This window comes from Oryzias latipes, chromosome 19, assembly GCF_053564925.1.
Source record: "Oryzias latipes strain Hd-rR chromosome 19, Olatipes_Hd-rR_3.1".
Classification (NCBI taxonomy): Eukaryota; Metazoa; Chordata; class Actinopteri; order Beloniformes; family Adrianichthyidae; genus Oryzias; species Oryzias latipes.
Window position 1 is genome coordinate 7,261,745 of NC_136255.1, and position 26,535 is coordinate 7,288,279.

The 26,535-nt window shown below is 39.0% G+C and overlaps 2 protein-coding genes across 3 annotated transcripts in view; both read left to right on the forward strand.

The window, feature by feature from the left end:
• The window catches only part of LOC101174468 (vesicle-fusing ATPase), a 46,748-nt gene that overhangs the window by 993 nt on the left and 19,220 nt on the right, over nucleotides 1-26,535 (forward strand). Inside the window, exons 1-9 of one of the 2 annotated variants that reach the window (XM_004080639.5) lie at nucleotides 10,907-11,027; nucleotides 14,400-14,485; nucleotides 19,707-19,803; nucleotides 20,338-20,377; nucleotides 20,830-20,996; nucleotides 21,104-21,214; nucleotides 21,363-21,432; nucleotides 22,076-22,231; nucleotides 23,977-24,176. In XM_004080639.5, coding sequence (XP_004080687.1) covers nucleotides 11,016-11,027; nucleotides 14,400-14,485; nucleotides 19,707-19,803; nucleotides 20,338-20,377; nucleotides 20,830-20,996; nucleotides 21,104-21,214; nucleotides 21,363-21,432; nucleotides 22,076-22,231; nucleotides 23,977-24,176 — 939 coding nt within the window. In that variant the 5' untranslated portion in view covers nucleotides 10,907-11,015. Of the gene's footprint in view, nucleotides 1-10,906; nucleotides 11,028-14,399; nucleotides 14,486-19,706; nucleotides 19,804-20,337; nucleotides 20,378-20,829; nucleotides 20,997-21,103; nucleotides 21,215-21,362; nucleotides 21,433-22,075; nucleotides 22,232-23,976; nucleotides 24,177-26,535 lie in introns of those variants that run through there. The other variant, XM_078937909.1, reaches the window with a different exon arrangement.
• psmd11b (proteasome 26S subunit, non-ATPase 11b) lies at nucleotides 1,653-9,559 on the forward strand. Its single transcript, XM_004080640.5, has 13 exons — nucleotides 1,653-1,819; nucleotides 2,826-2,927; nucleotides 3,099-3,295; nucleotides 4,177-4,234; nucleotides 4,929-5,123; nucleotides 5,411-5,555; nucleotides 5,625-5,685; nucleotides 5,825-5,887; nucleotides 7,593-7,718; nucleotides 7,824-7,859; nucleotides 8,363-8,414; nucleotides 8,498-8,640; nucleotides 8,717-9,559. The coding sequence occupies exons 1-12, from the start codon at nucleotides 1,729-1,731 to the stop codon at nucleotides 8,638-8,640; spliced, it is 1,269 nt and encodes a 422-aa protein (XP_004080688.1). The 5' UTR covers nucleotides 1,653-1,728; the 3' UTR covers nucleotides 8,717-9,559.

The window sequence follows — 26,535 nt, forward strand, 5'->3', positions numbered from 1 at the left end:
GCAAAATTCATTTATAAATATCTAATTTGACAATTAAAATGGATTAACAGAAATGCTTTTTCATTTTCAAAATGGAACTGCATCAAATGACAAAAAAAATCAATACTTTTTAATTTTCTACCCAAAAACCGCTTATCCTGTGTCATAATTATAACGAAAATGCAAAGACGGAATTGAATTTTTATTTTCACATCCACCCTGCAAATAGTGTCGCAAATGTCAATTCGACTTAGCATTTCCAGAGGGGAGGCAGGGCGATGACGTCAGTGCTATCTCCGTGTGTCCGGCTGCTAATAGACACATGCTAGGAGCAGTGCAGCCAGGCTTGTAGCCTTGTGTTAGCGGCAGAGGAGAGGGCTTTGTGACGGTTGTGCACTGATGAATGTACACAGTTTCTGGCTGGACTATGTAGCAGTATTTCCGCCTTCCGCTGTCCTACTTCGGAAAATGAAAAAGCATTTCTGATATTGACTTTTATTTTTAATTATGCTACACAAATGCTTCCATAGACAGGAACCTGGAGAAGGAAGAACAAGTTGTTTTACCAGACTTATGGCAATAGATAACTGAAATTCAAAAGAGTCTGTTCTCTAGAAATCATAGTATACTATATGCATTAAATAACATTAAATGACAATATTTTTGGGACGTTAACTTTTTAAAAACTGCAGTCTTATTTAATCTAACTTAACCTTAGCATTCCTTTTTTTATAAGTGTTACAACTTGGTAAATTTAAGCAAAACAAGAATTTTCAGGCAACGGAACTCATTTTTATAGACCCCCTCGGAGGAAAATTGTGATTTTGGTGTTTTTAACATGTTCTTGTAGCATTTTTCTCATGATAGAGGACATATAAAAATTAAGCTGAAAACAGTTCTGTGTTTCTCTTTATTTTAATCGTTGTAAATCAGGAGCAGATGAAAAAATGCAGTTTAAAAAAAGTTTGTAGGGGTGACAGAAGCTACAATGTGAGGGCCACATGCTCTATGCTCCACTCAATTCTGAGGCATCCACTTTCAGACAAATATACATCTTTGTTTTACTTGTTTGAGCTGGCATCCAACTCAAAACTCTTCGGCTGGATAGTTCTAATTTTTCCAAATTTTCCCCGTTTTTTTTATTGTGACGGACTGTGAGCTAGGGGAGAGAAAAGGGAGAAAAGGGATGATGGGAAATAGGGAATGGCTTACTCCACCCCAACAGGCCTGAGGTGAATTTTTAATGAACTATTGCAGAAACTGTGTCCTAGAAAATAACACGTTTTTGTAATTTGGGCTAAAAAAGGCATAGTCATAATTAAAAGACCACCCAAAAACGTTTTTACACTAGATCAAAATATAATCGGAGTGGGACTGAAAGAGTAGTATTTTCACAGATTATTTATTTATTTATTTACATAAGCATTGCATTTTTATTTATGGGGCCACTTGTGAAATTAGCTTTGTCTTTTGTCGCTTTGATTAGCTATAATAAGGTCAATTTTCTTACAAAAAAATGCAAACAAAATCAAAGGAATTTAATTTAAATTTAATGAATAATGCATTTGTTCACCTCATTGGCAATTAATGTGCAGATGATCTTCTTTTATTCGACTACATTTCCCATCCTCACTTTGGTTTGTTTCTCGAGCGCTTACGTAACTGACATGAACCCCTGAACTACTGACGTCGCTTCCTCTCGTCGTCCCGGCACGTATTTTTCATTCAAGCAATATTTGAAAAAGGAAGATGGCGGCCGCAGCGGTAGTTGAGTTCCAGAGAGCTCAGTCTCTCATCAGCACGGATCGCGACGCGTCTATTGACATTCTCCATTCAATAGGTGGGTATTTATCTGACGTTTTAAACGTACTATTTGCCTTTGTTTTAACCAGCCATCACCGGACGACGGAGTTAGCATGTTAGCTATTTTGTGTTCCTTGCTGACTCACTGCAGAGCTGTGGCTAACACAGCGGCTCTCATACATAGCTAGTACACACTAGTCGCTTTACAAACTGATGGCCAAGGTGTAACGTTTATAATTTGGAAGTGCCAGGAAATGTTTTTTTGAGTTACTGAAAGGAGCGCTAGTTTTTGTGGTTTTCGGTTTTTCAACTTATGTTTTGTGGATACTTAGCACGTTAGCTTAATTGCTGCTGCGCTAACCCTAGCTTGTTGTCATCTGAACCTAGGTAACCTGACTGTTTTTATCACGTAGTTTGAATGTTGCCGAGTATTCTTTCATTTTTTATTGTCTTTTTTAATTCTTCTTAATTAAATTAAAGGAAAATCATAAACTCAGTGTTACATTCATTAATCGATATATGTTTCTACAATAAAACTGTTTGGAATCATTGAATAGGTAAGACTTACATAACTGACCCTTAAGAGTTTACTCTCTTCATCCATACTTATAATTAATTATAATTTCATAATTAAAGGAATTATATAAATTGTATTGGTTGTAAGCTGCCGGTCCAACTGATTATGATCTGGTTCAAGTAATTTACGTGTTTGTAAACAGAATGTTTAGATTTGGTCTTGAAGCTTTAGTTTTCTGTCTTAAGTGTGATTATCAATATTTTGTTTTTGTCCTGGAACATGTTTACTTGCTAAAAAGTTTGCAATAAATATACATTATACGTGCAAGGTGAGCTTGTTGATTCCTATTTTTCCCCATATGATAAGTTAGGTTTTTATATATTTTTTGTTTTTTAAAACCCCATTGGCACATACTCAAGCTGGTTTGTGGCCACCCTCAGCAGTTTTTAGGTCTTAAAATAGATGACTTTTCTTAAAATGATGCACACCTCATTGAGTCTTTCTGTTGATTTGCTGCTTTTAACAGTGAGAAGAGATGTTCAAGAGAACGATGAAGAAGCTGTTAGGGTTAAAGAACAGAGCATCTTGGAGCTGGGGACCCTCCTAGCAAAGACAGGACAAGCAGCAGGTAATGTTTTACCTCAAATTGTCATTTACGTTGTCTTTTATTCATATGTTCATATTTTGTTCTGGTTGTTAAAATAAAAGCTGTGATGGTTGTTTTTGATACAACTCTATTAGAGTTTGCTAGCTCTAGCACTCAGTGCATTTTCATTCCTGTTGAATCTTTGGCTTTTAGAGTTGGGAGGTCTGCTGAAGTTTGTCAGGCCTTTTCTGATCTCAATCAGCAAAGCCAAGGCAGCTCGTCTGGTCCGCTCTCTGCTTGACCTTTTCCTGGACATGGAGGCAGCAACAGGCCAGGAGGTGGAATTGTGTCTGGAGTGCATTGAGTGGGCTAAAGCAGAGAAGCGGACTTTTCTTCGACAAGCACTGGAGGTGAGATGGTCTCCATGATGTTCAGTGGCTGAAAGAAACAAACCTACAAAAAAAAAGAGCAACCTGAAAAAGGCTGCAAAAATGAACACTTGGACTGTGTTTATGAAACCCAACTTAAAATTAACCAATTGTGATATGTGAGATAAGTATGCCCCTCTCAAACATTTTAATAATGACTTCCATAAAAGAAGTTAATTCTAGATTTAAAAAATTTAGAGTATTTTAAGTTTTTTTTTTTTTTTGCCAGTGATCATTTTATTAAAGACAACGGCGTCACAGCAAGTTACAGAGATGAAAGTGAAACCATTGCTGACTACATTATGCAGTAATGATTATAGAATGCTCAGTTGGCTGAAACCTGTTAGTTTATGTTGAAACATGAAACAGAGCTGGTAATTAATGACATGTAAACTCGGCTGTGGAGTTATGTTTCACTGCATTTGTCCACAGCAAAGATTTTCTCCTAGTTTCAGGTCTAACGGGCTAAAGCCTTTTCTCTTCAGTTTTGGCGTCAGTTTGATGGAATATTAATGCAGAGCCTTTCATGAATGAATGACTCGTGGAAGATTGTTAGATCTGCTGATGCTCCCACAAAGCAGCTGGGACGGAGGGCGTCAAATGAGCGACAGCTGTCTCCTTTGTGCAGCCAAGAAAAACTGGGCTGCTTGGAAATAATCTATATAAAATCCACGCTGTGGATGAGTGTTTCACTGGTGTATCGTGAAGAAACCCCAACATATAGTAGTATGCAGAAAAAAGACTTTAAAACAACAAAAAAGAGGCTTTTTTTCAACGTTGTACCTTTTTATGACACCGTTTACCTGCCCAGAAAAGGGCAGGTAAGGGCAGTTTTTTTTCTAACTGTGCTGTTTCTTCTTTAGGCTCGGCTGATCTCGCTCTACTTTGATACCAAAAGATACCAGGAGGCCTTGGCTCTTGGTGAGTGCTTTGGAAATCAACTGATTTAACATTATTCATAATTAAAGGGTCTTTATTATGCTTTGCTTAAACCTTATATATGATAATATATTACCTTTGGCACACTAAAGAAAATATTTTTTATGAAATATTAATTATTTTCCCAGCTCATTTTCTAACCCGGTAGTAAGACTCAATCTCTGAGGCACCGGCTTTCGCTCCTGGTGGGTTTCATGGCGTCAAGCTAGAGTCGGCTACGAAAAAAACAACAACATCCGAACTTTTGCAAAGATGGATGCACAGTACAAAGCAAAAGTTTGGACACACCTTCTCATTCATTTGAATGAGAAGGTGTGTCCAAACTTTTGGTCTGTACTGTACATATTGCGGAGCCTTAAAAATGTCAACCAATCACAGCTAGCTCCATGGAGAGAGTGGGTGTGGATGTTATGCTGGAAGCACAGACTCTTCCTGGAAGTGTCTGTTCTACACTTGTCTATGTCACAACCCACTGAAGAACCCAGACAGCAGGTTTGCTCAGAGGAGGAATGCTCAGAAATGCGAGAATGGATCAAAAATACTGCTTTTGTGAGGAATTCACATTATAATACACTTAAAACTCAAATAGGTGATTTGCATTGTATAGCCCCTTTAAAGAGAAGAAATTGGGGAACAAATGTTGAGCCATTGTTATCAAATATCTCTTGTTTCCCAGGCACCCAATTGCTTCAGGAGCTTAAAAAGATGGACGACAAAGCTCTCCTGGTGGAGGTTCAGCTGCTTGAAAGCAAGACGTATCACGCCCTCAGTAACCTGCCCAAGGCCCGTGCAGCCCTCACCTCGGCCAGAACCACAGCCAACGCCATTTACTGTCCTCCGAAGCTTCAAGCAGCGCTGGACATGCAGTCAGGTCCGACCTGGGTGATGCTGATCAAGGAACTCATTCTTTAGAGTTCTGTATTTGAAGTTTGGAGCTGTAGACATCTTTATGACAAAAAAAGTAAAAATATGATGACATGATATGTAGTGTAACACTATAATGTTTAGTATTTGGAGTTTTTATGCAGTTTTGCTTTCACAAAACAGCTACTGTATGTTTCAACCCAGCGTGCCTTTGTTGGCTCTCCACATTTCATGCTAGCTTTGCTGTTTGTTAAAGCTTGTAATGCTATCTGCATCGTGTAATCGCTGCTGCAGGGATCATCCATGCTGCCGAGGAGAAGGACTGGAAGACGGCCTACTCCTACTTTTTTGAGGCCTTTGAGGGTTACGACTCTATCGACAGTCCCAGAGCCATCACAGCTCTCAAATACATGCTTCTGTGCAAAATCGTGCTCAACCTGTGAGTTTTTGTGTTATTTTAATTTTATGTAACTTTATTGGACGCAAACATTGAAACTGTTTATTTCAGGCCAGAGGAAGTTCAAGCACTGATCAGCGGAAAATTGGCTCTCCGGTATGCAGGCCGACAGGTAAGGGATTTTCCAGTATAGTTACTTTGAATAAATTACAATTCAAGTTGGTTTAGACTTTATTTTCTTTATGCATAAATGGATGCAACTGAAAAAAAACAACCTGAGTTTGAATTTGTTTTTGTCTTCTTGTGTTCAGACAGATGCTCTTAAATGTGTGGCCCAGGCCAGTAAGAACAGATCATTAGCAGACTTTGAAAAGGTGAGAGTTGCCTTTGTGCTGTTCTTTTCCATCCAAATCGACCGTATGGTTCACATCTGTCACACAGCACCTCAGTGAAGGAGGTTTTCCTGGCTGTGTGACCAGAGTTCACACAGGGGTTTAAAATCCTGAACAAGGCGGGAATTTTAAAGACCTACCGTTACTCTGATAGAAACGGGTGTTTTTGATGTTTTTATCATGTTCTTGTAGCATTTTTCTGATGATGGAAGACATATGTAAAGATAATTAAGCTTAAAATTACATTGTTGTGTATTTCTTTAGATCAAAGGATGTCATTTGAAAAAGAGCTTATAAGTTACATAGAAAATACGCTGGGCAGGCCACAAGCTCAAAACTGTACGACTGGATAGCTCCATTATTGCTCGGCACTTTTGTTGCACTGCTAGTTTGTTAGTTTGGGGGTGGGAGAGCACGTAAACAGATGGATGATGGAAAGGGGGCGGGCTCACTCCCTGCCAACGGTCCTGCCCTAAACTTAGAAGTGAATTTTTAACGAACTCCTGTTGCTCTGCAGAAACTATGTCCTAGAAAACAGCACAAATTGTTTTGATTTTGCCTAAAAACGGCATAAAAGACCACTGGGAATGGATCAAAAGGGGATTGGAGTGGGTCTTGAATGCATCATTTTGCCGGTTTGTCTTTATTATTTCTTTGGTATCCCACTGAGATTGAATTTTTCTATATGTGCAACGACAGAAACCTCTGCAATTACACAGCAGTGGGTCCATAACAAGCACTGAATATAGCAGACATTCGAAAAAAGAATACAAAGCTGATTGTTCTGTTGACTTGTATTTCAGTAAAACGTTAAAATAATTCAGGAGAAAAAGCCAGAAATCTGCTCTGCGTGTTTCCAGGACAGAGTGCAGCTCCGCCACATGCTAAACAGCCAATCAGGACGTAGAACACAGTGCACTGGTTAAAGAAGAAAAGATGCTAAATTTGACTGAAAAAAATCTGCCAAACAGCAAGACTGTGAATGGTGAACCACAGTATAGTGAGGGAACACCATGCCCAAAGTCCAAAAACAGAAAATCTCCTTATTTTTCTGATGTCAAATCATGACAAAGCTCTGAGTTTATTCATTTCACTCGTACACAAATTCTTTAGGTTCTCCTCCTTATTTTTTTATAGCTTTCATTTGAGATTCCTTCCTATATAGATTTAGATTGTGGACATTTAAGTTGAAATCAAAGAGGATGTGTATATTGTGCATAGAAAAGAAAAGAGTTTTATCCAAACACAGCTAGCTCCCTGGAGAAAATGTGTGTGTGTTAGCCTGGGTGTGATGCTGGTGGCGCAGACTCTTCTGGAAGGGGCTGTTCCTCACTTTGTGTCATCACAATGTTAGGACCCGCTCGTTTTCGTGGATTGGGAGGGGCTGGTCCTCAGGGAGCAGGGCTTTAGAGGAATACTCAGAGATGCCTGAATGAATTAAAACACAGATTTGGGGTGGCTTTTTGTAAAGAATGAGTATTAGAATAAACGGAAAAGCTCAAAAAATAGTTTCTGCATGGTGTAGGCCCTTTAAAATGATTTTAATATCCGTGATTTTTATTGCTGGATTTGTTTTTGTCAGAGTAAGACATGCTTCACAAAAATGATGCCACATTCCGTTTTATAATTTGATCCTTATTTTCCTCATTCTTTGGAGTTTGTAAAGTGAATTCTCTTTTGTCTTCAGGTCCTCACAGAGTACAAAGCAGAGCTGAAGGACGACCCCATCATTAACACTCACCTGGCAAAGCTTTACGATAACCTGCTGGAGCAGAACCTCATCCGAGTCATCGAACCCTTTTCCAGAGTTCAGGTGAGAACCTACTTTGTCTGAATTCACTTTTTTTTTTACTGATGGTCCTAAAATCTCCATCCTTTGTTCAGTTTGGCTCATGCTTTGCATGTCCTGTGTTTTCAGATAGAGCACATTTCAAGTCTAATCAAGCTATCGAAGGTGAGTTGCAGTCAATCTTTTTTTACTTATTTCAAACACAAAATAAAAATAAACACAAGAGTTAGAAATAGACAAGACAAAGCAATGTGCTTGAAAAGGAGCGGGTAGAAAAAAATCTTGTATGGTCTCATCTCTTTTTACAACAGCTTATGTTGTGCATATTTCTATTTACAGTTTTTTTCCTCAAAACATTCACATTTCCATCTGAATAGCACATATGCAGAAGCGACATTTGCTTATTGTTTTTATTAGTCATTTCCAGTCTTGTAAAGTTCTATCAGTAATATGTAGGATGTTTTTTTTTAATACATGTAGACTTTGTTTTAAATCTTTATTCAACCTGTTCCATAAATCCACACCTCAAATTGATAAGGACATTTTCCTGTTTTGTAGTATGAATGCACTGCTTTTTCAAGTTCAGCTGTTTTCTTAAACCAAACTATCTGCTCAAGGATGAACTCTGTTCTAATCAAAGTGATGTTTTTATTTGTGTTTTGTCAAAGGGAGATGTTGAGAGGAAATTATCCCAGATGATCCTGGATAAGAAGTTTCACGGTAACTCATTCCGTTCAGTTTCATTGCCGTAAATATCAGAAATGTGTTTTGTCTGTGAATGAAACGTGTCGCCTCTTCTCCAGGAATCCTCGACCAGGGTGAGGGTGTGCTGATCATCTTTGAAGAACCGCCAGTGGACAAAACATATGAAGCAGCTTTGGAAACGATTCAGAACATGAGCAAAGTTGTGGACTCGCTTTACAACAAAGCAAAGAAGTTGACATAGGTGAGGAAACGGAAGAAGCACAGATCATCGCTGGCTTTGCCTCCCGTCTCTAAATGTGTTTGTCTCTCATCTTCAGAGCATGTTGCTGTGGAGGAACTGTGTGGGTTTTTTTTTTCCCTTTTGGCCAGCGTGTTTAACGTGTTTTTAAAGAAGGGGACGAAGGACAGCAACACCGAATCTCACAGACCGGAGAGTCCCCCACCAATCTCCTCTTTTACCACAAGACGGACAATTTCATAACTCCTTCGGTTTGTTTCTGCTCCTCCTTGATTTCGATATCTCTTCAGGATCCTGTATCACACTCAGCGGCCAAATGAGGCAATCAGGGAATATTGTACCACCACAATAAAAGACGAGAATAAAAGGTTTATGAATGCATATATATGTTTATATCTGCTGGAAGGGTGGCCGTACTGAGCTGACTCCAGTGCAGCTTTGACCTCTGTGACCTCAGACTCTAACTTCTGCAGATCTGAGGCCTCCATATCTCTAAGAGCACACAGTTCAGTTTTCTAAGGCTTGCCCTTTCTCTCTAAGGGCCCTTAGTTTCTCAGTTTTTGTTCAACAGCGCCCTCTAGCTCCGTTTCTTTCTGCTCCAGTACCAACCATTTAGTCCCCTCAGTGTTCTTTTCCGTTTTTGTTTAACAAAAGGAAAATCAGATTGGCGCATCGTCTTGTAGGTTTTCTAGAACAGACTGATGCCCTCTCACCATCAGTGCCACCATACCGGCGCTTCAGGCTGGCTCTGCGATTGGCTCATGTATCTGCGAGTTCTCCTGGCCCTTCGGTTCCCGGCACCGGAATGGTACGCCAGTAACAAAACGATTTGTATGGATTTGGTTTTCCTTTTTTTCAGTTTGTTTTTGATTTTGCTTTTCTCTAACAAACACGTTTTCAAAAATAAATATTTTGTATCTTACGGGTATCGTCTGGTCTATTGTAGAAAGTTTCTGATCCAGTTTTGAGTTTTACTAAGATGTTTGAGTTGAAATACCTTTTTCAAAGTCTTTCTTGAACAAAACAAGGAAAAACATCAAAGGGGATGATTCATTTATTACTGTGAATATCCCAGAAAGCTAGCCAAGATGATGCTGCTGGTGCTGGCAATGTAAGACAGAAACCTAGAGGGGGTGGACACCATGGGGAAATTTCAGGGGTGTTTATGCAGAAATGAGGATGGTTTATGTTTTGGTATTAGTGGATGGGACAAACTGGGAGTTGGAAGGAAAATGGTTTGGGAAAAGAAGGCGTTTTTATGGTCTAGAGTGAGCTGATGTTGGATGCAGCCCTCAAAAAAAGCTTGAAGCTGACAATTCACCATGAAAAAAGAAATGGGGGGGGGGGGGGGGTCATTGTCACATTTGGGACTTTAGATCTGGACCCAAACAGTCTATTTTCCACTTCTATAGCTTCATAGATGCAGCAGGATCAGGAAGATCAGGATCAAGAAGATTGGGAACCATGGGATGAAGAACATGTTCAGAATTCTGGTTGTTAAATCTTTAGGTACAGATAAGACAAACGGGTGGGACCCCATCTTCAAGAATAACTAGAAGTGTGGAGTCTTGTCCACACATTGTCCTCTGAGAAAGTCAAGTCCTTGTAGAAAATAAAGGTTTCCCACAAGGCCAATGTGGCTTTGGAGAAGCCACCAAGTCAAAAGAATGGAGGCGTCGTCATGGAGCACAGGATGTCAAAATCTCACCTCCTTTGGGTCAAAGCTCCGTTGGACCCTCAGTTCCCCAATCTGGACCTCTAGACTGTCGTCCAAACTGTGGGACCAACTGTACCCCAAACACAGTTTCAAGTGTCCTGGAAATAAACACTGATTCTGCAACTTAGGCAAACCCTCTTTTTCTTGTTTTACTATTGAGTTCAATTTTTTTATAGCTAATTAAAAACAAACAAACCTGGAAAACTGCAAGAATATTCTCTTAACAAATTTACTTGATTATATTTTATTTTTCTTGTGTCATATTTGTGGCTCTTTTTTTTTTTCTTTGCTTCGAAGTTTTCTGTCTGTGAGTTATCGGTGTCTTTTATACGCCCCCTACAAGGTAATGCTTTTATATTTGTATGTTTCAGTGCGTTGTGATGTCCAAAAATCATTTTAAAATTTTTTGTTTTTTAAGTTTTAAATGTCAAAATTGCTTTTGATTATTCGTTTATAGGTTTGCTTTTTGAGCAGCATAGTCCTTTTCCCCTCCGGGCCAATAGATGGCGCACCTGAAATGAAATGACTATAGTGAAAAAGCAAAACAAAGGGAGGTGTTGACGTCGTGCCACGTACAAGTGGTCCCGCCCCCTGGCACGTCAAACTTGTGTGGTTGTTCAACCTGCTTCATTAGAGCTTCGAGCTACACATCTCATCAAAGATGGCCGCTCGGGTAAGCGTATTCAATGAGAGTTCAATACATTGTTCTGAAATACTCTGCAGACGTTTAATATTTATAGATTACGGTCAGGAAACGTTGTTCTTAGCTCTTAAATCGACCCAGAAGGGCCGCGGTCTGTGTGGACAGGCTACCTGTCAGTCAAAAGTTCGCTAACAGCCCGGAAGACGAGCAGAGATCCCATGACCACTCTGTGTCGGTCTTTTAGGGGCATCTAATAGTGTATTTAGAGGCCAGAAGTACCGCTTTGAATACACTCTCCAACTTTTCAAGAAAAATGTCTTCCTCTCGGTATCAGTAAACGCAAATGCAGACTAGTTTCCATAAACAAATGCTTTGTTTATGGAGGTTTTCTCGTTAATTTCAGTGGCTTTTCGGTAAACTATTAGCTTTTTGCGTCTTCGTCAGGCTTCCTGAGCTCACTCAGTCAAAAAGTATTTTTGTTTTTATGACCTATTCTCATCCAGAACACAATAAATAATGAATGTTAGTTCCAGCAAGCTGTTTCCATTTATTTAAATGGTGACAGCACCGCCTTCAATCTATTTACATTTCTGGCATTTGGTTGGTTTGTTGAACAAACCAGACCATTTATAGGATGTCCTGCTGATGCTTCAGCACTTCAACACAGTTGCATAGAAAACCTATGTTTGCTTGTTACTCTAGCATAAATCCTTATACATTTGATTCTGTCAGGTTAGGTTATAGTACAGACAGTGTTTAAGTCCTAATGTAAAGTTGCCCAAACTAATATCTCAAGTCCGATTCCCCCTAGATGGTAATTAATACACACCAATTTATATTTTTTATTTTAAGAAATGAAAAGTGTTTATCTTCTGGGGGCAACATAAAATGACATGGACCTTTGAGTTTGACACATGTGATATAGATGTTGAGTCTTAGAAGTCATGAAAAACATATTCCAACTATTCCTTATGACTTCTGTCTGCACAAAGCAGTGCTAGACGTTTCTGTACCATCCAACTCTTCTGAGCTTCAGTTAAACAACACTTCACAGCTCAAAGTAGTGCTACAGAAAGAGGATACTTACACCTTCACAACACTATAAATGTTGATCTGTCCTAAAGTCTAAGTGTCAGTGAGAACAATTTCTTTTAGCCTCAAAAGTTATTCAGGAAATGTTGGAGCTTCTAACAGGAAGAGATTTGGGAGACGCAAAGTCACACCTGGACCAGAGGACAAGTTTCTGAGAATTCACAGCTGCATGGTGGACGGCTCAAAGGACAACAGCTTTATTGTAGTCGTAGAAATTCAGTCTTAGTTTGAACTGTGAAGACAAGACTTGGAGCTGAGAAGTTGTCAGGGGAAAGTGTAGTTAAAAAGAAAAAGTTTTTGGTTAGACATCAGACAAACTCGCCCAAATAGACCAGGACACTGGGCTGCTGAAGACTGGTAGAAGGTGTTATGGATCCATGAACCAACATCTTAAATCTTTGGTTCATCCCTTTGTCAGAAAGGTGTGAACTGTCAAACACGGAGGAGGAAGTGTCATGGTATTATGGTGATTTCCAACAGCTTGCAGTTTACTCTGGTATGACCCAAGTTGGTCAGCAATTCTTCCTAAAACAAGATAAAAACCTCATTTTTTTGGTTTGTTGGAATCTACGATTACAAAATCCAGTGCCTCCAAAATTTCCTAAATATAGAGACTACAATGCATTGCGTAGGACACAACCCATAAATCTTCCTCGATCTGCTTTGGAGGAACTGGACAAAAGAGTGAAAACAAAGAACTTTGATGTGAGCATCTGCTTCTTCTTTTTGGAAATAACTTTTTGACAATCACTTCTACTGTGGAAAAGAATGTATTGTCTGTGTTCAGCTGTTATATCTGTGAAAGGTGGTGACTGATGAATTTAGAAAAGATTTTAGGTAAAAATGCAATCCAATGATTTTTTACTAAAAGGAGACATTAAGCTGAATCCTTTTCAGTCGAAAACTGCATATTTTGAAATGTTTGACTCTGTAGTTGTTATGATCTGTGCTGAAAATGCAATGAAAATGTCTTTTCTACCAGGATGCTGTGATCTGCTATAATAATGACACTTCCTCCTTTTTGACGATTTATGTAACAACTGCCAAAATTACATGTAGCTGAATTTAGTATTTTATCTTAAAATAATTGGTAACATTTGGACAAATATGATTGCAGTCAGTTTGAAGAGAAAGCTGTGATTAAATCAGAATTTCTAAAGGGAGATTTTAGCTGCAAACGTTGAGGTGTTCTTAGGTGATCAAAGTTTTTTGACACAGCTAAACTTGATCTGGTACGGGAATCCTGTGTGCTTTAGGCTGAAACTCGGCGAGTATCCTTGCAGAACTTCTTAACTCAATCAAGCAGCCGGTCACTGTACCAATAATCTTCACCACCTCACATCAGTCCAAGTCTGTAGCTGTAAAAACACAACAGGAAATTCTAACATCATTGTGACTTACTTCAAAAAATCTCTTGTGTTTTTGTATCTGATAAAACAAGCTGATAGCATTTGGAAGATGCATATTTTGGTATAATTCTCTTTTTCTACAGTTTGTTGGCAAAATAAAGCTTTCTGCAGACTTCTTTAGACTTTAAATCCACCCAGGATCCACCTTATTAGCTTTTACACTTCCACAGTCAGTGGGACCGTGCAGTTTTTCAGCATTTCTAGTCGAATAAACAGTTGCTTCTTTATTATCAGCATTTTAGCCATTAAACCAACATTATTACTTTTTTATGGGGTCAAATCAGGGTTCACTTAAAGTGAATGAAAAATCAGATTGTAAATTTGAAGAAGAAAAAAAAAAGCTGAAAACAGCTCACAAGTACACACGTGAATTTAAAGAAAAAAAATCCAAAACATAAAATTGTAAATTTGTAAGGAAAAATTGTAAACTAGAAAGAAATATTGAAAGTTAAAAAACAAATTGCAAATATAAATTTGAACTAAAAACATCTCTAAACCTAAAACGGTTACTAAGTTAAAACTGGTTACTTGTAACAGCTGTTGTTTTGTATTTTCAACTTTCTCTCAAGTTTTTCTTATGGTCAGAGTGAGTTTGTTGTTTATTATGTTCTCCTGGGTGATGAATCATGTTGGTATCCATGCAGGAGCTGTGCTTCCTGGTTGTAAATCAAATCGGGGTCAGACAGAACGATGTGACCCCACACGACCTTTTGGTCACAGTGAGCATCTCTGTAGGACCGCAGCACTTTGGGCTTTTCCTAGTATTGTTGACATTTTAGTATCAGCAGCAACAGTGACCCTCTTGCTTGTCATTTTTGGTAAAAAAAACAGCAAAATGTTCCATGTAACTTCTGTTACTGAAATCTTCCTCCCTCAGGATAACATTTGCTTCTCTTCTCAGACTCTAAAAGCAGTTAAATGCCCCACAGATGAACTGTCGTTGACCAACTGTGCAGTCATCAATGACAAGGAGCAGCACTTTGAACCGTGAGTGATGTTTCCTCTCATATGATCAGACTCCATCTATAACGCCAGCAGATTCAAATCCTTGCACACTTGATCTTTGATCAAAGCATAGGGGTTGACATAGCCCAGAAATTTGCACTGGCCCACAGGGCCAGTAGTTTTTGAAACTTACTGGCCCTGCCTGAAAGTTACTGGCCCGACACCGCGCATAGCGGGACCCACCGCTCCGCAGGTGCTTGCAACTTTAGGGGGGTCCGGGGGCATGCCCCCCCGGAAACTTTTAATATGGTGCAATTTGGTGCATTCTGGTGACATCACTTATTTTTCTACACTTTTCAATGACTGAAAATACACCATATCAAACTTAAATCTGCTCTAGTCTGTTTCAGATGTTTTGAAGAGAGCACTGCAGTGTAGTAGGTAACACTAGTTCAGAAGTTTTCATGGTGCTTCTAACGGCAAATATCGCAATAAATCATAAACCTTAAATGTGTTAAAACAATCTAATGGCAGCTTGAACCATTTAACGAATCAAATAAATCCCTTAATGCATTTGACCAATCGGATGGACGCCTTCACATTGTTGACCAATCAGATGGAGGCCTGTTATGTTAGATGTTTGTAACCTATGTCAACGTGGGTCATTTGGAGTATAATTTTTAAACCGGGAATGGTTATTTGGTTATTTTGCTGTTTGTTTATATACCGCAAATTATATCGTTATCGCAATTTTAATCTCTGATATCGCATATCGCGAGTTTTCCTCATATTGTGCAGGTCTAACTGAGATCATTCAGCTAACTATAAATACTTACTGCTTACAGTGTTGTAAAGAAAAACAAAATTAAGTAGTTTAACATTCTACTGCATTTGAGTCTGAGATTCAGGTATTTGGAGTTGCCTTTGATTCTTTGACATTCAGCTTAAAGCTTAGTGGATACAGTTTCATCTTCAATGCATTCATTAAATATCTTGCTGTCCATACTACTAATTATACCCACTACTCCATCCAACATATTCCTATCTATTCCTGCCATGTCTTCCACATCTCTGACATGCTTCAGTCTCTCTTCAGTGACGGTGTCGGATTTATAATCAAATGTAATAATAACCCACTGGCTTGTGCCTTCGTTGTTGCTGTTTAACATTGTTTTGTATTGAATTGTTACATTCAATAAAGTTTGAAAAAAAAAATAGTGAGCGCGTGCCGCGTGGTGCTCGGCAGTGAAAGCCGCGCGCACGCAGGCGGGAGAGAAGGAGAAGTGATCAAAGGTTTCCCATAGAAACCCTTGAAGTCTGAACACAGGACTAGCAGAAAAACTAAATTATGAAGACGAGGTAAATCTACACGTTTTCGCAAAATTTACTTTATTGAAAAAGGTGAAGAATATATAAACCGTTAGATATTTTAGTGGCCCGAGCGGACAAGTGAAAAGTAAAGTCTTGTGGTCCGCACTGCTCGAAAAACAGGACCGGGCCAGCGGACAAATGGCTATGTCGAGCCCTGAAGCAACATTTGAAAACATTTGTTTATTGTTTTCCTCTACCTTTGCTGAATATCACAATCTGTGTGCAGCTTTATTGTTAACATTTCCTGCTTCTTAGAGTGTGGAGATGTCGGTTCATTTTCTGATGTGATTAAAAGCTGATCCTACTGTGCAGATTTCAGCGCCAGACAGTCCACACTCCAACATTGTAACTAAAGAATAAAAATACCCTGCAGGTTCTTTTCTTGGACAAATGATCCAGTTGGTGAAAACAAACTGACAAATGCATGGGGTGTCAAACTCCAGGCATGGGGGTCAGTGTCATGCCTTTCTTTCATTTACCTTATATGAGAACTGGACTGAACAAGTGTAAAGTCACCCGTGGAAAAATTGTTTGATTCCGGCTCCAATAACATGAAGTCAATTCAGTCGCCATTTCTCTGCGATGCGGACATTGAAATTGTCAGTAAGCAGTGATTGGTCCGAGTCAGTCTGAGTCATCGTTTTTATCACAACCACTCCTCAATCAGGAATGAGCTTGTTAGAAGTCCACACTCCTAGGGGGAATCTGTCAATTGAATGTATCAATTGTTTGACTTGAGACCACATACATCTGATTGGTCAGTTTATAACTTGAATACCTTGCAATTCCAAAAATATCAAGAAGGTGAACAAAAAAAGTTAAAAAGAACATTTAAATAAAAAGTAGTGGAGCATGAATGGTTATTCTGACAATCAGAATGACTGAGTAATAGCTTTCTATTTCTCTATCGAAGTCTATGGGATTTTAGTCTTTTGAAACCGGTTTTTGAAACTCCAGTGGGAAGGGGTCCCTTAGTCCAGTTCTTGTATACAGACAAGGATTTATTTCAAAGACTTCAGCCTTTGTGCTCCCGCTGAGACGGAGGATCATATCGCGCGTCCAAGTAGCCACGCCCGCCTTATGGCCGGTTTATACTTCAAAGCGATTTGAAGTCGCTCACGTCGCGTTAGTTGCAGGGCCATCGGAACAGAATATCCCCGATCGCTAGGAAGAGTGACACCTGCTGGTGACGTTACCCGCAATCGGAATTTTACATTGGTATGCAATCGTGTGCAAATCTCATCATTTAACTCGAATCTATTTTAGCGACTAAAAAACGCGATGACAGAGCAAACTCTGCAGATGATGAAAACTTAACTGAAGATGATAAAGGAAATAGCAAACTTCACACGCAGACAGAGAGAAGCAGAGAAAGCAGACAACCAAATAGAAAATAGAGCAAGTTACTGGAAAGATACAGTTGGGCAAAAAAGGATTAGTCAGCCACCAATTGTCAGAGACAAAAAGAGAAAATAAGTATTTGGTCACCTACAAGCAAGATTTCTGGCTCTCACAGACCTGTAACTTCATCTGAACCAGTCTGGCAAGACTAAAGCTGCAATAATGTGAAGAAATCAAAAAGGAAATGGAAGACTTACAAGACCAGTGATAATCTCCCTCCATCTGGGGCTCCCAACAATAACTCACCCTGTGTGGTCAAAATGATCACAAGAACAGTGAGCAAAAATCCCAGAACCTCCTTCCATCACCAAGGACATTGAAGATGAAATGTGGCTGGGTCTTTCAGCATGACAACGATCCCAAACACTGCATGGGTAATGAAGGAGTGGCTTCATAAGACTCATTACAAGGTCCTGGAGTGGCCCAGCCAGTCTCCAGAAGACAATCTTTGGAGGGAGTTAAAAGTCTGTGTTGCCCAGTGACCGCCCTAAAACATCACTGCTCTAGAGGAGATCTACATGGAGGAATGGCCCAAAATACCAGCAAACGTTTGGGAAAGCCTTCTGATTACTTACAGAAAATGTTTGACTGCTGTCATTGCCAACAAATGGTATTGAGTTGAAATTTAGTTATTGACCAAATACTTATATTCCACCATAATTTGCAAAAAATAATTCTTTAAAAGTTAGATAATGTAATTATCTGGATTTTCTTTTCTTCTCATTTTGTCTCTTCTAGTTGAGGTATACCTATGATGAAAATTACAGGCCTCTCTCATCTTTTTAAGTGGGAGAACTTGCACAATTGGTGCTACTTTTTTGCTCCACTATATATCGTATTTCTTTGTGCACCAGAGAATGGTTTTCAGACCTGGCAGCCACGCCTCTACCATCACCAAGTATGAATGAAGAGTGAATGGCCACAATGGAAGCGCTTTGAGCGTCTGGAAAAAGCACAGATAAATCCAATCCTTTATTATTATTACGATAGAAGATATAATTGAATAGGGTTTTACTAAATTAGCAAAAAAAATAAAATAAAATAATAGAAAAAGAATCAAAGAAAAATAGTTAAATGAACTGCGTAATTCTCATCTGACCAAAACTTTAGAACAACTCAAAACCGATTTCATGCCAGCTGAAACACCCGACGGACGTCTGCGCACATCGCCAAAAACTAACGCAAGAAACGCATGACTTCCGTATATCACGCATGTATCACAAAGACTGACATTTCATAGGCTGAAAATGCTCAGATTGTACGTAGCGGTTGTGTGACACGGCCTTGACTTAGAACTGGGACGGATCAGAGGAATCCGACTGTTTAGAGGAAAGCATTCCAAGGCACTGTGGCGGGCGCTGACCATGGTGCTGATGCGATGTGATTTCTGCTCAGTGCTCCAAATGTCAAAATAAAGAAATTTAATGAAGCGCAGATTTACATGTTTTTTGCGTGGTTTATTCGTACTTCTTCCATCGTTTTAATGTGGTTATTCGTAATATAACAGTTAAAATTTTATATAAAGAACCACAACATTTATCACTTTTTTCCATGTATGACCAGTTTTTTTTAATCTGTGGACAGTTTGCAAATTGTTTGAAGCGGCAGTGTGACATGTTCTTAAATTACCTGTCTTTACTTAGTCAGTAGTTTTCACATTTGCATATTTGTAAGGATCATATAAAAAATCTATATTTAAATGAATAGTTCTATATTTAAAGGGTTTAGAGACCCTAAAACCTCATGGTTGTAAACAAAAAAAGTTTTTCCATTTATAGAAAAATTTTACAATCAATCAAAGTTATGAGAGAAGTTAATAGAATAATGCAAATAAAATCCCAAAATGTTTGTCACCTGTTTACAGAAAACCCATCATTAAATCCTTAAAGATCCACCTTTAACATTTTCTTGTGACATTTTTCTGATGATGGATGACATATATAAAGAAAATTAAGCTGAAAATAGCATTTATGTGTATTTCTTTATTCAAATCACTGTGAATCAGGGACATACTAGAAAATAAAAATACGCTGGGTGGGTGGGTGGCAAGCTACTTGCTCTGCTCCACAGTGGGAAGGGGAAGTGGGGTGGGGTTGCTCCCTGCCAACAGTCCCACCCACAACTCGGAGGTGAATTTCTAGTGAACGTCTGCCGCTCTGCTGAAACTGTATCCCAGAAAATGACAGGTGTTTTGATTTTGGCTAAAAACGGCATAATCATGATTAAAAGACGACTGGGAACACTTTTACAATAAACCAAAAGATTGATTGGAGTGGGACTATAACTACCTGCAGCTACGCTGCTCAAATAACCTAAGGTAAAAGTAAGCTTTGGTTAATACTAATGTGGATCCTTTATGAAATAAATATATGTTGACCTAACCTCATTGTGGAGCAGCTTTTTAAACTGTTTCCATTATTATATCTTTGTTTTTTCCACTTTTTCAGCATATTCAGTTGTTTTCTTCTCTTTGCTGTTTATGTCACTGCAGACACGTGACGGTTTACAATGGGAAAGGGGAGTTTGTGTTCACCTTGAAGAAGCATCCTGAAGTGAGCAGCGGCTGCATCGCTTTCAGCTTGCCACAGGTAGCCCATCCTCCAGTGCAGCCATTTATCTGTTTTGGTAAACTTTTATGGCTGCATTTCATCAGAATTATGTGTTAAGAAAAGTCCAAATGATTGATCAGTGTGTTTTTGCTGCTGTCATCTCTTCTGTCACTCTTTTTTTTTCTGCTCCTCTTATGCTTTTCTCTGCCTGCTCCTCCTCTCTGTAAAGCTGGCAGCTACAACAGGTACAGTCAGGTACTATTGTGACCTCCTTAAGACGGTCTTGTTTCAAAAACAGAAATGTAGTAACACTGGTCAGTCAAAGACATTATGAAACCTAGATCCTGTGTTGCTAAGATTCTTTTGACTCCTACCAAAGACCATCAATCTGCAACTTCACTCTAATATGTTTAATTAAAATATATAGAAGCCCCGTGAGCTTTGACACAACATTGGTCCTAAAACCAAATGATTTGGTTTTCAGTGTTTTTGTCTTGTAGCTTTGACAATTTTTTTAAATAAGGATTTATTTAAATGCTTTGTATTCTGACCGACTGACCTGTTGCTTTGCAGAGGAAGTGGGCGGCTATTGTTCTGGGAGATGACTTCAAAGGTGGGTGGAACACGGATGTAGTCCCTCTTTTTAGATTTAACGGTCCTCTGCTCTGGTAATTCTGGTCACTCTGATCGCTTCAAATTCTGATCGCCACTATGAGGCTCAGAAACCAGATGAATGGATGTTTCTGCAGATGCATCTGTTAACGGGCATCGGTCTTCAATGACAGACCTGTTTGCTTTTATTTATTTGGTTGAGCAGATCTGCTCTAAAATGTCCTCATTTATGCATCTGATTTATTTATTCATTTTTGTTGTTGAAAGTTTTAGCTTTTAAAATGATTTACAAAAAGAAAGGAGAAAAAAAAACAAGGAAGGGACTTTTTTTCTTTTTTTTTAATGAAATTTAAAAAAAATCTGCAACCTCATTTTGAATTTAAAGTATCTGGTTTCCCACAAAAGCATCAAACGAAATGCATGAACCTCTATTTCTGTTTTATCTCCCAAAAGTAACAAACTACAAGTTTGATAAGTCTAAGGACTGCATAAGCGTCATGACCATGGAGATAGACTTCCTGCAGAAGAAGTTTGTGGACAGCAGCCCTTTTGATTCAGACAAGATGGCCAGCGAGTTAGTCCAGCGCTTCGACAACCAAGCCTTCACTGTCGGCCAGCAGGTTCTCCAGGCTTTTACTGACATTTTTTAAGGCACCAGGAAATGTCTCAACGGGCAATTCATCCACTCACTGTTTCCACTTATTCCACTGTAATCTTTTCTTTGAAGCTCGTGTTTAGTTTTGCCGACAAGCTGTTTAACTTGGTGGTAAAAGAGATTGAAGCCATGGATGCCAGCATCTTAAAGGGAGAACGACAGGCGGGTGGATCCAAGAAGAAGGTAACGCCCTCTTCGCCAAACGCTTCAAAGCACAACTTTATTGAAGGAAGCTTCCCAACACACTCATATTTTGAGTAGTTATTTTGTGCATCTTTTTGGCTGTTCATTGGATTGTGTACCAAGCTGCTTGTGTTTATTTTTCTCAAAGGTTGGTTTGTTGCTGGCAAACAGTCAGGTGATTTTTGAGAAATCAGATAATTCAGCTGTCGTGCTCATCGGTGAGTGTTTAGCTACGTTTTTTTTTCTACATAAAAAAATAAAATTGATTTGAAAGGAACACATTTAATAACTCGTTTTCTCAAACATTTAACGGTCAACCTGAAGCTTCTTGAACAGTTCAGTTTGGATTTTTTGAAGTAGTACTTTTGAAAGCCACAAGGAGGCAGTATATGCTCATTTATCTCAGTAAGCGTTTACAGTAAGAGTTCATTTTCCATTTGATCAGCCTCTCTGCCAATACTGCAGAATCTTATCCTCCTGACTATCAGAAAAAAACATTTGTCCAACCAAAATTTCTTCTAATCCAACAAAAACTACATTTCCCAGAGCTCTACCCATTCACATTTGGTACCATTGAAAAGCCCCAAATGACCTCTGTACATACCAAAAGGACTTAATTCAGTCGGATGTAGTGGTTCAATGATATTCAGATCTAGAAAGGTTCTCTAAAGAAGAAAATGTTAAAGATGTCCTTCTTAAACACATTTAAATGCTTGCATATTATCAAAAGTTTTACATTTATAGATTTGAACTTCTTACATGACCCAAAAATGACAATTTGGAGAAGTACCGTAAATGGGAGAGATTCTCAGTGTTAGTCTTGTGTCCGGCCTGTCAATCTGTTTGTGTTTCACCCTGAAGGGAAATCAAAAACCAGAGAAAATCGCCAGTCCATTATCAGCCCAGACTGGAACTTTGAGAGGATGGGGATCGGCGGCCTTGACAAAGAGTTTTCTGACATCTTTCGAAGAGCCTTTGCCTCCCGAGTCTTCCCTTCAGACATCATTGAACAGATGGGTGAGTTCCCTGTTTTCTCATTTCCACTAATCAGTTTTAGTTCCAAATCCTGCGTTTGTAGGTTTGTGAATGATCAATAAACCCTCTGCCCTGATGGAGCTTGGTGTGGGTTTGCCAATGAATCTTTCTTCATCACGTCTGACCTCGATATCCTGCTGTTGGAAGACTTGCTGACTTTTAATATTCATTTTTCAGATATGTTCCTTAGGTTGAAAAAGCGTTTTAAACTGATGCAGATTTCTTTACTATACATACATCAGAAATTCCAAACACTAAAGAATAAACAAATGACCTGCCCTTCCAATACTGCTGAAGGGAAGACCTGCAATGCTTCCTAATTTTATATTTCTGCAGATTCTTTAACTGTTTGGTCACAGATTTCAGCTCAGCCCTGTTGAGTAAAGGGGAGTTTCTGTAGCGAGTTCTTTGGAAAGCCCTCAGAGAAAATTTCACAATCCTTCCTCTTAGTTATAAGTCCTACAAGTTCATGACAAGTCAAACAAAACAAAAAATATATTTTTTTTCGTTGTTGTCTTTCCTTGATTTACTGAGTTGACAACAAAACCTTTATTTTGAAGGATTCTGTTGAACTGCTTTGTTCATTTATTCTTTAAATAATAAACAAAAAAGTTAGATTTAAATGGAGTAGAAATCCTCAAACTTGGAGTGTCGTCCTTGAGTGTTGAACCCGTGACTAAAACCTTTATCCCATCTTTGCAAACACCAGTTATCAACTCTTTGACATCTGTCAGATCACATTATGAGTCACTTTTGAGATGACATCTCATAATTACAAAGAAGCGTGTCTTCTTTGTGATTCATCCACTCAGTTTGAGAAGCTGTGGTCCAGGAGCTTCTGAGCTGTGCAGGTTCACTCTGGCCCTCTAGGCAGTGTGTATGAGGCCTCTGGAACACCCTTCTAAGAGCATGAAGTGGTGCCCCAGTGTGTGAATGACCTTTAGGCTGGTGATGTGCAGTCTGGCCTTTGGCTGCAGCCAGCTGGCCGTTGTAATGAGATGTCCCGATAGAGCACCCAGGGAAAGGTAAAGTTTTAATTGACAGGCATAAGGAGTGGGGGTGCAGGTGCCGACAGTGTGTGTGTGTGTGGGTGTGTGTGTGTGTGGTCACCTTGTCTTCACTCCCAGCGACATAAGCTTTTTTTAAATTTTGTTTTTTTTTGCTTTGTCTGCCAACAGAGCCAATACAAGAAAGCTGCACTCCTCTCTGCGTTACTAAGCCCCTCCCCTCTATTTTTTTTCTTTTTTAAACCATCTCTCCCACTTGTCAGTGGGGCTGCTCGTCCCTCAGCAGGCCCAAATGGCAGTTCAGATTGTTATCTTGGGACCCTCGGTTAGTCTGCTCCAAATGTCATCAAGCAGGTGCAAAAGGCCATTTTAAAGATCTGCACTAAAAACCTGGACGGGGAGAAACTTTGTACATAAAAACTTTTACCGAAAAGTTTTTTTTTTTACGTTTTGTGACAGGAATTTGTTTTCCTATTCCCGACAGGAACACAGAGTTCAACTTCAAATGTCACGCTGGCTTGATCGACCAGCTAAATTATGACCTTTAAGGAAATCCAGATTTCACAAAATTCTTTGTACTTCCTGTTTGGTAATAAATTCATATTATCAGAAGCAAGAATTGCAAACTTTGCACCAGGACAGGTTGCAATGTGCTTGATGTGCCTTGTGCTCTTTAACTTTACATTTTTAAAAGTGAGCCTCCTGTATGTGTCTTTGCAGGCTGTAAACACGTCAAGGGAATCCTGTTGTACGGACCACCAGGCTGCGGCAAAACCTTGATGGCTCGGCAAATCGGCAAAATGTTGAGAGCCCGAGAGCCAAAGATCGTCAACGGCCCAGAGATTCTCAACAAATATGTAGGAGAGTCTGAGGCGAACATCAGGAAGCTGTTTGCAGATGCAGAAGAGGAGCAAAAGAGGGTAAGAACACCTGCAGGAAATCGTTTTTGACAAATCCTTCATGCCTGTAAGTTTGTTATTTGAGGCATGAAGTCATACAAACCTTTTTTTAAAAGTCAATCTAGTTTTGAAAACAAATAATTTACCAATGTCCTTAACAAACACATTTGGTTGAGATTAAAAATATCCTGCAGTTTGAATTTGTGATTAAAAAAAATCTACATCTGCAATTTGTTGGATGTTTTCGTGGCTTAAAAAGAGAGCTGTCAGTCAAATAAAAAGGTTGGACTCCTGCACAAAGCTACAAAACACCACAATGTGATAGGAGCTGACTTTCTCATTACACACATTTGACCCAAATGGGTAAAAAGCTTAAAATTCAAAATGTTTTTTCTTCTTCTTTTTTTTTTGTATGTGCAGGTCAATTAAGACTGATTACATGAGTCTGTATTTAAAGTCCCACTCCGATCATCTTTTGATTTATTGTCAAAGTGTCCCCAGGGGTCTTCTAATCGTGATTATGCCGTTTTTAGCCAAGATCAAAAAACCTGTGACGTTTAATAAAACATATGGTCTGCAGAGTGGTAGTAGCTCATGAGAAATTCGCCTCTGAGTTGCCGGCAAGACTGTTTTTTTTTAGATACTCTGAACAATTGGGGAAAAAAATACTCAGATGACATTATAAGGTTAGTTTTCTTAAAATATGTCCTCCATCATCCGAAAAACACCACAAAAACATGTTAATTACACCAAAACTCAATTTTTATGGGTCTTTAAAGCTGCAGAAAAAAATCAGAACCCATGAGAAACTCTGAGTTGAGCTTTAAAATGTGCAGGGTAAATACCTGAAACAAGTCACATTAGGGACTTGGGCAAAACCGGAGACCCTGATAGAATTAACTAACTTGTTTCAAAATAAATTCTGAAATATCTCAACTTTCCAAATGCTAAAACCCAAAGCTACAGAATTTTTCCAGGTTCTCTTCATGTCTTTATCATTTCTTCACGGTTCAGGTAAAACACAGATGAGTGCTGCATCTGTTTGTAAATGAGTGGGTGGGGGACAAAAGCTCATTTCTGCAGGAGTGGAGAGATCTGCCCTTTAAAACAGTCCCAGCAGTAACGCGTTCTTTCACTTCTGTCTGTGTGTGTGACTGAATCTGAATGGCGGGACACGAACGTCAAGCCTCACTCCACACCACTTAATGAGGGGGCTGGGTTTTCGATTAGTCCCCCCCCCCCCACACACAAACACACACACACTCCATCCAGTGTGTAACATGCACAGCTCCACACCTGTTTTAAGTGCTACGTCAGGGTTGACAGGTTTGTAGACGGAGAGATAACCCCCCACCCTGCTGCCCCCTCAGGTTTCCATCTGTCCCTCTGGAGTTTTCTCTCAAGATTTATTATAGTTGAAATTTCATAACATGTAGCCTCATACTGTGTTCAGTGTTAGGTTAAATGTTACACAGCATGTTCTTTCTCAAACAAGGTTGTAAACGACAACAGAGTCTAATTCAAGAGTCTAATTTTAATTCATTTTAAACCAATTTCTGCATGTGTGGACATTTTAAAAGTCACAATCCATCCAACCTCTGTGAGAATTCGAGTTTGGCTACATCTGCCTGTTTTCTGGACGTCTGTCTCACCGGCTGCTGAAAACCAGAAAAAATAAAAAAAATAGGACTGCACTAGCATTTTTTTTAATTCGTCAAGGCTACTGTTGCTTTAATCCATCTGAATAGTTTTGTTGAAACATCTCAACTTTAGATTTGGGGAAAGTTTTGAACTAAAGCTTCTTAAATTAACCAGATTTAAACACTTAAACAGCATTTTCTACACATTTTATGTTTTTAAGTATCTTGCTTACCTTGAAAATGTATTTAAGTGCCTAAGCAGTGTGTCTGCACATTCGAGATGTTCATTCCTTTTTTATCAAACATCTTCGTTCTTTTCCTGCTGATTTTTTTTCTTACAGAGGTTAATGCTGGTAAAGAGATCAGGAATAAACCTGTCAATTGAGATGTGCATTTATTGCAAGTCTTCATAAGTCACTGACTAAAATGGACTAGAAAGTATAAAGAAGATAAATACAAGTGGAAAAAAAGATGGAGCCAGAGGGTCTTCTCACATTGTTTTTAAAACACATTTTAACTAACTAATTATGCATAAGTAAGTTTCCAGAAAGATGAAAGGTATAATAAGATAAATTTTATATACTTGTATAGCGCTTTTCTACCTTTTATAAGGGCCAATGTGCTTTACCGTTACGTCCCATTCACCCATTTACACACACATTCACACGCTGATGGTGGCTCCAGTGCCGAACACTGGTGGCACCCTATAACCACCGGGAGCAATATGGGGTTCAGCGTAT

Coding starts and splice junctions, on each gene's coding strand:
- psmd11b (XM_004080640.5), top strand. CDS start 1,729: ATGGCGGCCGCAGCGGTAGTTGAGTTCCAGAGAGCTCAGTCTCTCATC. Junction 5,888..7,592: donor CATTAGCAGACTTTGAAAAG/GTGAGAGTTGCC, acceptor TTTTGTCTTCAG/GTCCTCACAGAGTACAAAGC. Junction 7,860..8,362: donor GTCTAATCAAGCTATCGAAG/GTGAGTTGCAGT, acceptor GTTTTGTCAAAG/GGAGATGTTGAGAGGAAATT.